The 13,771-nt window shown below is 40.5% G+C and overlaps 1 protein-coding gene across 3 annotated transcripts in view; it reads right to left on the bottom strand.

Annotated features, from left to right (window-relative positions):
* The window catches only part of AOAH (acyloxyacyl hydrolase), a 117,382-nt gene extending 105,659 nt beyond the window's left edge, over positions 1–11,723 (bottom strand). Inside the window, exons 1-2 of one of the 3 annotated variants that reach the window (XM_048839204.2) lie at positions 11,621–11,723; positions 10,669–10,820 (exon numbers count right to left, since the gene is read on the bottom strand). In XM_048839204.2, coding sequence (XP_048695161.2) covers positions 10,669–10,819 — 151 coding nt within the window. In that variant the 5' untranslated portion in view covers position 10,820; positions 11,621–11,723. Of the gene's footprint in view, positions 1–10,668; positions 10,821–10,909; positions 10,975–11,280; positions 11,402–11,620 lie in introns of those variants that run through there. The other 2 variants (XM_048839205.2, XM_075125621.1) reach the window with 2 other exon arrangements.
* Positions 11,724–13,771: the final 2,048 nt, after the last annotated feature.

Raw genomic sequence — 13,771 nt, 5'->3', positions numbered from 1 at the left:
TCAGCCATAGCCATGGTTACAATCCTGTCAGTCCTTGTGGAAGTCTTCTTCCTACCTCAAGCATCTTCTTGCACTCTATCAGGCAGGAAGGAACTATTTGCTGTTGTGGTTAGGGATCCATATAGCTGCCATTTAATGTAACCAGTCAGTGTGATACCATACGCTCATTGATGATGTGATTATATGTTGTAATCATAGCATGTTTGCAGTCTTGCAGAAAGGGGAGGATGTATATCCTGTGTTATGTCACTTCTTTTCTGGTCTTCACAGTTGTACTGTAGTATCCAAAAACTGAACTAAGTATTATATTCACTTCATATTTCAGATGCAGCAGCATGTCAATAAGATGCATGCAAAAATGTTAATTACACTGTTACATGGATGCGTGTCCAGATTGCATTCTGATATACTACAGACAGATTTATTTCAGTGTAAAACTAAGACTGATAGAAAACAAATCAACATAATGATTCATCCTTTCCTTCCCAAAGCCCTAGAAAAGAATGACACATGGTGAAGTTATAAATATTCCCCAAGTGGATTTTGGGAAGTTCAGGGTGGAATTCTGATCTCTTTAAATTATAAGACACTCAAGGCAGGGACTGTGCCTTAGTGCACACTGATCATACCATAATCATAATGATACAATGCATTTTTCTCCAGGCATATACTAGTAACATCAGCAGAGTTCACTTTTGCTACAGCCTTTTTTAAAAAACACTTCACAATAAGTAGACAAATCATCAGCTCCTCACACAGACATATTAGCAAATCTTCATAAGACATTTATGGTCAGTACTCTGTTGGCTAAAAATGGAAAATCATTAGGTAGATAAAAAGGAAATGAGGGGGGAAAAAAGAAAAGTCAACTGCCTTTGAAAACCTGGTGAAATATCACTGCTTTAATCACTTCTGCTGATGTCAGAGAATATTTTCAGAGAGTATATAAGCTTTTTAATACCATGGGCTCAGTGGAAAAGCAAGTTAACCAGTTTCAGATCTAGAAATACCTGTTTATAGCTTTTTTAATTCAGCAAATTGATATTTGATTTATTTTTCATATTGTGGGAGGCACATATGAAGCAAGTTAAATTGGTTCCACAATTGAAGTTAAAAACTTGCATTTATTTTGTAGTTGTGTGGGATTTTCTTTATAAATAAGATTCAAGAAATTGACTGTTCCATGGTACTTGATAATAGGTTTCAATGCCTTGACAGGTTGAAGAATGTTTTCTCTAGGAGAAATGCATTGGTATTATAATGCTTACTAGCCATTAGAAACTAGACTCTGGTATTAATAAAATACCTGCCTCTTTTAGAGATAGTTTGTCCCATTTGCTGTTAATTTATGAGGAGATAAGAGGAAACCATAACCATTTTACTCAGCAGCAGTAATCTGAAAATTCACATGTCAAGGAGCACTTCTCCCCATGTATTTGAAAATAGTGTTTAATAATAAAATGACATTACCAATAGACTAGAAAAAATCATACCCTTATAATAAAACCAGAGCAAGAGAAATTCATTTCTTGGCCATGCAGTCTCTAGCAATCTCAGCAGACTGTTTAACTTAATCCACTTCTGCAGCAACATACAAAAGAAACTATCATTAGAATCATATCTGTGGCTGCTGTGAAAGTGTCAAGGCACACAGAGTTGCCTCTTTAGTTTTCAGGTTTCCAATTTCAGATAAGTTTTTGTAAAGCCAAGACTTTATCAAATGGATTCTCTGGCACTCTACATGAACCCACAGCCCTTCAGGTTACTGACTGAGAATAGCCTGTCATCCTTTACTTTGATCTAGGGTTCTAGACAATGGAGTTTTTCCTCACCCCTCCACCCCCCTTACTGAACTCCTAGTTAGGCAAACAGCCCCTCTGAAAAGTGCAGTTCAGACAGGAAATGAGAGAAAGTTTCCAGGCAGATTGCTTCCAGCATTGCGCAAACTCTGTGGGCGAGATTGTGGCTAGCCCTTTCACAAACATACATGGTGGTGAGGAAACAACTAGCTTCCCCTTTTAGGCCGCTAACGATGCTTCCCCTGTTATGCAGCTCACCCAAGCTGAGCTAGCACAAGTCTCTGTACTTGGGCTAGGGTGTAGATGGAGGGGCTACCCAGAATGGCAGTCCCCGCGCTCAGAGGCGTGTCAGGGCTGTGACTAATTTGTTTCCGCTGGGAGCAACGCACTGAAAAGGCAGCGGGGAGTGGAAGGAGCTATGGCTCTGCCTTCTCAGCCCCAAGGAGCCAGCCAGTTGTGCAGCAGAGAGAATGTTGTACCCCATAAAGGGGTGTTGCAAATTATTCTCTGCCCCTTGTGCTACTGGGATGCACAAGGAGGCATTCTCTCTAAAGCGGTGCCGAGTTGTGAGAGGGGGGTGGCAGTCTGTGCAGAAGAGTACCTAAATAATGAACACCATTTGGCGGAAAGGCACAATATTTGGTCTTCAGGGGTATCTTTTTGAAACTTGGACTATAGGGCAGTGTCTCGAGAATGGGATGAACTCCACTCCAACAGAGAACTCCACCCTTCCCCTTGAACATGAGTAATCATTCCTAGTCCTCTAGAAGCAGTGCAAGGTGTAACAGTGTGTACTGTTTGCCCTGCATATGTCTACTTACATTGATTTCATGACTTTATTTACATATTGTCTTCCCACCCTACTGAGCAAACCCAAATAGGAAGACCTACTGCACGGGAGAGTCACTGCTGCTCAGGCAGCTGGCATAAAACAGTTTTGTTAGTAAGTTGTGTCTTTCCCTTGTGTGTTTAAATAAGACATATGCTGCTGCAGAAGGAAGTCAGGAAACTCTGATCACTCCATATTAACAGTGTAATAGCTGAACTGGTGAGGTGTGGAGGTACCATTTGCTACCCAGGTGCACTGAATGTTCAGGAGCCAAGCTAACATTGGCTGACTCCCCTCACAGTTGCTTAGAATCAGCCGCAGAGAGGAGGGCTATTTCTTCTCTAAGGGATAGATTTTTGCTCAGTAATCGATGGGGTCAGGAGCAAAGCACCCTGCAGAGAAGAACTGATTGCTGGCTCCATTTCTTGCTTTCTCCACCCCACTTCCAAAGATCCTAAGCCTAGCCCTGCAGAGCTCCAGTGGAACAGCATCCCCAATCTCCAGTGGGCACGAGCCTGCAGCAGTCCATTCTTCCTGCTTTCCGCTTTGAGTAGGGATTGTTTTTGCCTAAGGTGCCACAAGTACTCCTTTTCTTTTTGCGAATACAGACTAACATGGCTGCTACTCTGAAACACAAGACAGCATCTGATCCTATTTCCCCATGTTAAGTATCCTCACACCTTCTTGTCAACTGTCTAAATGGGCCATCTTGATTATCACTACAAAAGTTTTTCTCTCCTGCTGATAATAGCTCATCTTAATTAATTAGCCTCTTACTCCACCTTTTCATGTTCTTGGTATATGTGTGTGTGTGTATATGTATATATATATAATCTTCTTACTATATGTTCCATTCTATGCATCCGATGAAGTGGGCTGTAGCCCACAAAAGCTTATGCTCAAATAAATTTGTTAGTCTCTAAGGTGCCACAAGTACTCCTGTTCTTTTTGCGGATACAGACTAACACAGCTGCTACTCTGAAACCCATCTGATCCTAGTTATTAAAGAACATCTTCCATAAAATGAGTTCAAGTTCAATGGAAAATAAAGACAGATCTAAATATACAGCAAAACCTCCTGATTTCTATCTGTAAAAGAGTGACCCTTATAAAATGAATATCCATTCCCAAATGTTGTATATTTCTTAAATGTTTCCTATTGATACTTGTCCAAGTTTCAGAAAACTCTATTACAAAAGGAGCCTTAGGATATGGAGGAAAATCAGGAAACAGAATGAATAAAAAATGTCTTGGCTATCTCAGTTGGAGTCCTTAGGGATGATTAATACAGCATAGAGTGTATAGCCAGAGAAGGCTCTGAGACATTTCTGGAACTGTACTTCTGAAGAGAATTTGTTGCATTTTGACTTGCTTCAACATCCTGGGCTAAAATTATCCCAGAAGCCAAAAAAAAAAAAAAAAAAGAGAGAGAGGAAACGTGATCTAATGGTGAAGGCACTTGAACTGATTTTCAGGTGAAAGTGAAGTCAATGGAGATGTGACAATTTACACCAGTGGAGGATCTGCCCATGGAGTTGTGAGTCTTGGAGTCTATTCTGTCAGAGACTTCCTGCGTGACTTTGGACAAGCCAATTCCCAAGGCCTGAGTCTCCCCGTCTGTAAACAGGCTCAGTGTTTGTAAAGTGCAATGAAATCCTTGAAGGCAATTATAAAATTATTATTTTATAGGGCTTGTTCACTTTCCCCCCTACCTGCTTCCTGATAAGCACACATGCAGATGCATGCTATTCTATAGAAGACAGTACATCTGAATTTCCATGTGGCCAAATGTGCATTTCCCCCCACAATTCCTCCAACTCTGCATCACTCATTGTACAATGGATTTATATGGGCCTTGTATGTCAAAAACCTCAACTACCAGGCTACCCAGAGGTTCTATGGCTTTTGAAGAAAAAGTACAAAGAGACCTGAGTCTGAGAGGTTCTGAAGGACAAAATTCAGATTTTAGTTTTCCATATCATATATGCATAATATGTAAATACATTTGATAGAGACACTGATGTGATTGTAATTTTAGGTACCCACTTTTAAAAATGTTCGCATAAACTATACATTTCCCCCTAAATTTGTTGTGTTACGCAACATATTTTGCATGTTAAATACATGTGGCAATACACAAATTTTATTCAGAATATCACCAAATTTGTCAATTTTCATTATATTTGAGCTATGCTGCATAATGTAATGTAGTGCATTACCATACATTTAAAATATTAATATCAATATATTGATATTTTAAGTGTATTGCATCTCAGTAGATGGCATAAAAACCTAGGAACATCACATGTGTCACTTTTCTTGTTTACCACAGTCACTCTGAGCATCATGCAATAGCAGGGACAGAACTCTAATCCTACTGCTCAAAAAAAAAAGAGGTCTGTATTTATTATTCTCTCCTCTAGATACCATACAGGGGCCATGATATAGATGTGGAAAGTTCTGATTCCACCCAGTAGAGGTCAGTGGTACCTATCCACATTGGCAAAATAGATGCCTGGTGCTACAGAAGGTATATCTGAAAGATAATCATTTAGCAAAATATATAACAAGCATTTCCAATGGACTTTCCTCTTTGATATTGTTTAATATAAAAATGTGTGCGTGTGTGTGTGTGTAATGTAAGAAGTGATGTTCTCTATTCCTCTTTTCTCTGACGCCCCAATTCAGGAAAGTTTCCCTCTTCAGAAAGGTGCTTAAGCACATGCTTAAAGTTAAGCATGTGCTTAAATTCCACTGAAGTCTGAATTGGCGTCAGAAAGGTTTAATCACATCTTTACTTCCAGTTTGTCCTCAGTCTAATGAGAAAAAACCTACCACAGTAATTATTGATGCAGTAACACCTAGAAGCCCCAGTTGTTCTAGGTACCGTATATATACAAACATACCAAAAAGATGGTCCTTTCCGCAAAAGGCTTACAATTTTAACATATTATATGCACAAAAGTAAAGAGATTCAAATGTAGGACTCCCCAAACCACCAAAACGTGTTCACTGAATACGTGCAATACTTCTGATGACTCTATAAGGAGAAAAGATATATATATACACACAAGCATTTGGTGGCTGAGTTACACCTATTATGTGAATCATAAACAACTTTTCGTCATCATATCATTCAAATGGGCCAAAAAAGAATGTTACTAAAGGTGCAAGGGGGAAAAAAACCAAACTTACCTTTGGGCTAAGAACAAGAACAAGGAATTTCAACCCCAAGGGTGATGGGTAAAATGTTCAAAAGCACCAAAATGTATGTAAGTACGCTACATACATTCTTTACAGCACTCATTGTTATATGTATGATTTATGGTCACTGTCTTTCGATGAGATTCCTAAGTGCCTAAGTCACTTTTTAAAATGGGACTTAGGTGCTTTTGAAAATGTTACCCTATATTTCTTGAAATTTCTCTGAAAATAGAGGCTTAGAATGAAAATATCTATTCAACTGTTGGTATAGTATCACTACCATAGTGCTATATACGCCTGGGATTCATATATCCATGTCTCAACCAAAGGGGAAAATATATAGCAAACATTTGACATTCACTACTGGGTATGGGCCAAATCCTGCTCACTTTCATCTGTGTAAATCAAGAGTAACTTCAATTAAGTGAATGGCTTCACTCTGCATTTACACTGGTTTACGTGAGATCAGATCTGAATCTAGCCTAGACTGTCAGCCTAAAATGAATTGTGGTTTTACACTGATGCCAAAGTATGACATTTTACAGCACTCATTGGTCTATACATTATTTTTTATAGCACACTGCTTCCCTAGACAATATCTACACAGCCATTTTGTTTCAGCATTATTATTAAAAGCCTCTCACTGTGTTAGGTATGTGCCACTGTACTAAATTATCAGGAACTGCAAACAACATTGATCTGAGATTTGGAATTTATTACTCTACAGTAAGAGATAGGGTGGGCGAGGTAATCTTTTTAATATCCTGGGACCGACACAGCTACAGTTACACTGCATACGCTACAGTAAATTATTCAGTCCTGCATCCACGCCATAAAAAGCACAGCTAGACAGTTTTAAAAGTTGGATATCACACAAACTATCAGGGCTGCAAATTAACGCTTTATAACACAGGAGAGCCTGGAATTATGGGTTGGGTTTTCTCTCTGCTTTTCTGAAGTTGTTATTGTTATTATTAAAAATATACATGGTTTTAATATGGTGCCTACCGCATCTTCCCCCCTACCCCCAGAAGTTAGGTTTTTACAGATGAATGTGAGAGGTGGTCCAGGGAAGTTGATGAGAAGAATGAAGCAGAATTACATTGGTCCTGGTAAAGCTAAAATTGGCCTGTGTGGCTGCTGACCCATGCAATATCGGTCAGCTAGAGAAGATTAAAAGAGCTGCTGCCCTAACATATTGTGCTCTCTCTGACTAATAGCCTCATTCCACAGGGCAGCCAAAGGGGAGCTGCGAAGGGGGCTGTGCAAGCTGAAGTTTTAAAAAAAATAAAATGTGCAATTAGCAAGAAGTGCCCGGCAACTGCAACATGCAGTCTCATCCTTACAAGAGACTCCACAGATCGTTTGCACAGATCCCCTACAGTGCTCTCTGGCAACAGAGGAGAGAACAGAAGCTTATTTTAAAAATCACTAGCAATGTAAAAATATACAACAGAGATGCAAAAGAAGAAATGACAAGAGACAGAGAATGGGATGTTAGACATGGCCAACAATAATACCAGGTATTCAGACTGTGGTTAGCAAATATTAACTATTTATTTCCCACCACAGATGGGGAAAATGGAGACATAAGAGGTTAAAGGCCACACTCTCAGCTGTGCGTGTAGTAACTTGCTCAACAAGTTGTCTCATTGAAAGCAGAGGGCTACTCTTGTCAAAAAGTACACATGAATGTTAATAAGGGTTTACAAATCTGGTCCTAACGGGCTTTTTGAGGCCACACAACAAGATAGTGGCAAAGCCAGACTCAGAACTCAAGGGCTCCTAACTCACCTATTTTGCATGCAGAGCGCTAGATCTGGGCCTCTATAGGGAAAAGCAGCTGTTTCCTATAGTTGTAATTTAAACATATAAAATAGGCAGCAGTTTAAACCCTTCTTATCTGTCATGTGCAACACAAAGAAGAGCGGAGGGAGTCCCTAAATTGTTTGTAATGTCTTTATTTTAAAAGACAGCATCATAAAAGTCCCCTTTGACATAGGACTACATTGAAATTGTAAGGATAGTTTTCATTTTCATAAGTATATTCCCCAAAAGCCTTCTGTAGATTGAGGAACAGATTGTTTCAGACTAGTCTGGCATGTGATTGTGTGTGCAAAATGCACACACAATTATATGCATTATTTTTGTGCAATTATTAGGACTGGATGAAAGTTAACTGTCAAAACTGATTGTTGATGGAAAATTCAGTTTTCAAAAAAATTAATTGTTTTGCGAAAAATGCCTGAACTCTGCAGAACATTTTGATTTTTTATTGAAAAATCAGACATTTGAAAACAAATATTTTGACCAAAACCCAAAATATTGATTTCAATATCCTGTCCTGGTTCCTCATGGGAGTTGTATCTTGGTTTCCTCTGCCTCTGACCTCCTCCATGGGCTTCTGAGGCAAACAACATCTCCCATGATGCACTGTGGCCACTTCCCCTCACCATGAGAGGAGAATACAGTGCATCGTGGGAGATACAGTCTGACCTCAGAGCCTGGACTACAGAGGAGACCAGACGCATGAAACACCTGAATTACAACTCCTATAGGGTACCATAGCAGCATTCCTGAAACAAAATATTTTGATTTTCACTTTCACTGAAAAGTCAAACTGTTTAGTGGAAAATTTCAACAATTATCTTTTCCCCCAGTTTCCACTGAAATTTTTCACAAGGCTCATTTTCCAACCAACTAGTTATTACCATGGTTACACATGTAAATCAGGTAAATTGCACACACAGGTGCACTGAACTGTCCATTCAAATGAGCAGTTGCCCAATTCACTTATCCAAAGGATGTAACTGTCTTGGAAAGTTAACCACCAGTTGGACAGCTAACCTGTCTGAAAGTCTGCTCCTCAAAGAAAATCTTCCTATATATTTTACAGTGGGCATTTGCACTGGAGAGTTTGCCATTTCCTGTTAAAAATACTGCTTCAAATTCTGGTGTTACATAGATGGTTTCAGCACAATTAGTGATTTTCTCTACATCAAGAAGAGTGATCTGGATTCTCTCTCTCTATACACAAAGTGTAGGGGCAGAGTTTTGAGGGTCTCTTCAAAGAGGGAAGAGATATTAGATGGAGGGTCAATGATGTTAGGGATGGGATGAAAGTAGAATTTACTTCCCTTGTATTCCAGTGCCTTATGCAGCCAGCTAGGATTCAGATGCTTACCATGTAGATGGATGTGGTATTCAAAGATAGATAAGATAGATAATGGCCTTGTGCAAAAATTAAAGGGACACAAACTTTAACAAAAATAACATATTGTAAGCAAACTAAATCCCTTACCCATGTTAAAACTTGAATTATTACAACTGAAGGAATTTAAAAAATACAATTTACTTTTCATTGTTTGTTTACCATTTGCACTGCTGTCTCCTTGGACAGTAAATAGCAATTAATTCCATTTTGCTATGTTTACAGTTCGCTTCACTTTCAGGTTCCCCGTGCTTCAGTGATTGGGTTACAGACACTGCAGAGCAACATTTATTTGTTGAAAAACAACTGTTCCTATTACACATTTTTAATTAATGGAAAAGTTTTCTACTCATCTTAAGTTTTGCAAAAGCTTGTTTTTACAAAGCCTACATTTAATTCTCCGTTTCCGAATCATAAAAGTAATTTTATAGACTCAAAATAGAGGATTCTTCCTTGTATACACAGAAACATAACAAAACTTGTATAAACAGTGTGAAAACTGATATGTGAATCCTATAGGAACTAATTCAGTGAAAACTGAATTATCTAGAGAGGGACAAAAAGGTGTCTGTTTGGTCACAAAGCAAATTGATGTTTGTTTTGTCACTATATGTCAATTAAAAATAAATCAATAAAAGCTGCACTCCCTACCTTGGTTGATTCTCCTGCCTACTGCACTTTAACCACAGATGTCAGAAATGCTCCGAGATGACTCTGAATTAGTCATTAGTACTTTTATCAAATTCGCTACACCTTGGGAGTAAATTGACAAAGTCCATGTTGGGTGAACATCACTCCACCCTCATAAAGCCCAAATCATCTCATATTTGGTTAAGTGCATGGACCCTGGGTGTATGCATTTAAATCACATCTCAACCTCCATGGCTACTGGTTCAGCATGCAAGTTGGAAAAGGAGCTGCAAACCTCCATGCCATTTATACAGGTAGTTAGGACCACTGAATCCATGTATCTCAAGGCTTCTTCCCTAACATTTCTCAATGCTTTCCTTTGTGCTGGCCTTTCAGACCAGAGCAGACACATCCTCCAAAGCAGGTAAATGCTTAAGTGATGCAAAAAGCCTTGCAAAGGCCCGTCACATTAGATGAATTTCACCCTGAACACCAGGAACATATTGTCAAACCCAAAGAAGCACTCACAAAGCTCTGTGTCCGAAACCTAAATGTATTTCTTAAGAAGATTTTGCCAGGCAAAACCAACTGAGATGAAACTTCTGTTTTTTGAGGGTGTCTGGGGGGAGGGAAAGGGGAGCTCATCTGTACAATAAAATAAAACATAGTAACATACATTCAAAACAGCCACAACGAATATTAAAAACAATCACATCCTGTTTTCAGTTCTCTAGTTACTAGGTGTGAAAGCCAGTATCACTAATATTTCCTGCAGACCAAGGGTATGAATTCTATCAAACAGCAGCTCCAAATCCCATGTTAGCCTTGAGAGTCTTAAAACAGTTATTATTTGGGCTAAGATTACTGGTGGTTTGCAGCAGCGGCAGCTGTTGAAACAGATAAAGGATGATTTATTACGTGCACAGCTAGCCTCTGTTTACCAGTGTAATAACAAATGAACGAACAAAGCAAGCAAACAAAACCTGAATACATACCAAGACAGGTGTGTCCATTGTCACTCCCACCAGAGACCACAGTTGGTTGGGCTCTACCAGAGAGAGGTGAGGTTGAGATGTCCTTCAGTGGAAGCATGAGGAGGAAAAGGGAGAAGAATAGAGGGGGAAACGCCTGCCAGGACCCCCTCATCCTAGAGAAAGGAAGAAAGAACGAACTGTAATATAGGAAGAGTACTCAGGGACACACATACCCCTAATACTCAGGGAGAGAATGGCACACCTGCTTCTCATTCATAATCTGGGGGACAGAAAGAAACTCACACACCCTCCCTGCTACACAGGGAGCGTCTCTTTCACCCCCAGGTGCTCTTTTGGTGCTCAGGGAGAATCTCACACACACATATATTCCCCCCCCCCCACACACACACACACCCTTCACTGGTACTCAGGGAGGGTCTCTTCCTCCAATCCCCAAATACTAATATTCACGGACAGTTGCACAGCCTCTCACTATTACCCAGGGGTCTCTCCTCCCTCATAAGTACCTAGAGAGGCTCCCCCTCCCTCACTAGCACTCACACAACATCCCCCCTCTCACCAGGAACTTAGAGAAAATCAGTAGGACTGTACCCCCCCCCAGCTCCCCCACACCTGTATTATCCCTTTCTCTTTCCCTCCTTTTCCTTCCCTGCTGGCCCTGGAACAGAAGGGGGCCCGTATGCACTGCTGTGGCTCTGGGCTCTTCAGCCACTTGTAGCAAGGGCAGCAGCAGCAGATGACTCACTGATCATAAAACCACAGCAAGTGCTGGAGCCGCTCGGCATTAATAAAGCAAGACACTCCCCGGCACAGCTAGTGTGGCAAAAACAAAACACAAAAGAAAAAAGCCCAGAAAAAAATAATACCTAACCCAGACTCTTCCAGTAGTATCTCAGCCTGGACCTTCCACTTTCAGATAGAAATAATGAATATTAATAATAGAAGAAAATACCCTCTGAGTTGGTGACACACTCCCAGCAAACAGCTCAGTCTTCTGTTTTCTTCTTCCCTTTTTCTTAACAAGTGTAGTTTGATCACTGTGGGGGGTGGCAATTAGGCTGTAGGGTTCCCAGACCAGTGTTTTACTTGTGTCATTCTGCTGAAGTCTAATGATGAGGAAAGAAAAGAAGCCAAGCCAAGTTGCCAACATAATGGGAACAAAGGGGATGCAGGGAGCTGACTGATTCAAAGCAGACTTGGACATTTCTACTCTCATCAGTATTTTCAAAGTTTGTTTACAACCCCCACCAGTGTCTGAGGGTTAAAAAGCCAGATACATTTCCTGCTTGGACCATCTAAGCACCTGAAGGTTTGCTGCCTGTTTTTCAAATAAGGTTTGAAACAAAAATTGAAGTAAAGTCCACCTCTGCCTGCAGCAGAAATGAATAGTGAAATGTTAACTTAAAATGGCGTAATGGCAGAGATGGAATGAGCCCAAATGTCTTAACTACAGAGGCCGTAGAAGTGGGAGGAAGGATGGTCCTCTGGGTAAAACACTGGATTAGGTCTCGGGGTTCATTTCCCAGGTCTGCCACTGGAGTTGCTTGTTGTATCTGTGCTTCAGTTCCCCATCTATAAAATGGGGCTAATCATATTCCATTTCTCTTACTTTTTGTCTGTTTTTTTTTCCTTTGGCTTATAAATTCTTAGGGCTTAGCCAGCCTCTGGCAGGGGGGTACAAGAGGGCTCCAATCTCAGGTGGCAACAGTGCTTAAAGTGGTCTAAAAAAAGTGGGTGGGGGTCACATCACCGTCACATCTGCCTGCCCCTCACCCAGCAATTAATTCTGCCCCTAATCACCAAATCAGTCCTGTCCCCACAATCCTCACATTAGTTCTACTCCCATATCTATTCTGCCCCCCCCCCGCCTCCCCTCTCCTTGTCCTGTAGCTCCTGGAGTTCTTCACCCCCTCTCCCAGACTGTAGCAGGCTGCAGTGGGGTCCTCCCTCTTCCTTCCCCAGCCAAGTGTTGCTGGGGTGGGGAGGGAAGGGAATGGAGCCACTCTGAGGTGCTGGGCTCTTTCACCCCTCTTCCCTCCTGTGAGAAAGGTGTTGGATTGCTGAGGGGTGGGGGAGAGATCGCTGATGGATTCCTGCAGCAGGCCTGAATGGCTGCTCTACCCCAGGAGGCAGGCAAGTGGGGAAAGCAACCAGTGAGAGGGCCGTATGAAAACTATACACTCCTTAGCAACCCAGGTTGCCGCCTAGAAATTGTATTTCCTGGGCCTGCAACCCATTTTGACCAGGCGCACTTTAAGCTCTAGTTGGGGTCTCTAAGTGCTACCTTAGTATAAACAAACAGTCACAAATTGTGTTGTCTTTCTTCCCATAAGGAACCTAGTTAATATAAAAGCTAAACAAATATTTATCAAAGAGGGTTCAAGAACTGAACGTTTGTCTTCATTTTAAGGAACAAAAAGACATGTTCAAATTCCGATGCAATGGCTGCAAAAAGGTTTATTCAAAAATGTAAAATGGATGCACCTCATGGTATATGTAATTTCATCCTTTAAACCGGAACTCAGCACTATTCAGTACATTGCCCTTAATGAACATTAAAAACAAAATAAATGTAATAATTAGTACTTCAATTTCTCAAGCCTGTCTCCACTTCTTCTTCTTCTTGAAGCTGGCAATCTTCATCGTGAATGGCCTCTATTTTCAACAGCAGACAAGCAAATATGTTAGTGTAAATTACCTTTTCAATATGCCAGTGCCTGTAATCCGCAGGGATTGTTTTCTATCTCAATAAAAACTCACTATAAAAAGACATTATGCTACAGTGTCTGCATCTCCCTTAATCCCCTATTAAACCTTTTTAACACACATATTAGTTGGTTCCCAATAATACTTTGAAGTCCTTTAAAACCATGGATACTGGCTCATAAGAAGCTGCTTCAAAAGCCAGAGCTCTCATACTCATGCTGGAAAATCTTCCTAGCACCTAGATCTTTTGAACTGGTTCCATTTTATATCTGCAGCAAAATACAAATCTAAATAACATCACTGCCACTTAGAAAATATTTACATACATTGGCCAGATACTCAGCTGCTGCTGGAGATGTAAGACAGGAAAGAATATAGTTCTCATCTTTTATCAGTT

Source organism: Caretta caretta, chromosome 2 (genome assembly GCF_965140235.1).
Source record: "Caretta caretta isolate rCarCar2 chromosome 2, rCarCar1.hap1, whole genome shotgun sequence".
NCBI lineage: Eukaryota > Metazoa > Chordata > Testudines > Cheloniidae > Caretta > Caretta caretta.
Note: the sequence above shows the minus strand (reverse complement) of the source record. Positions and strands in the feature narration are given on the sequence as shown.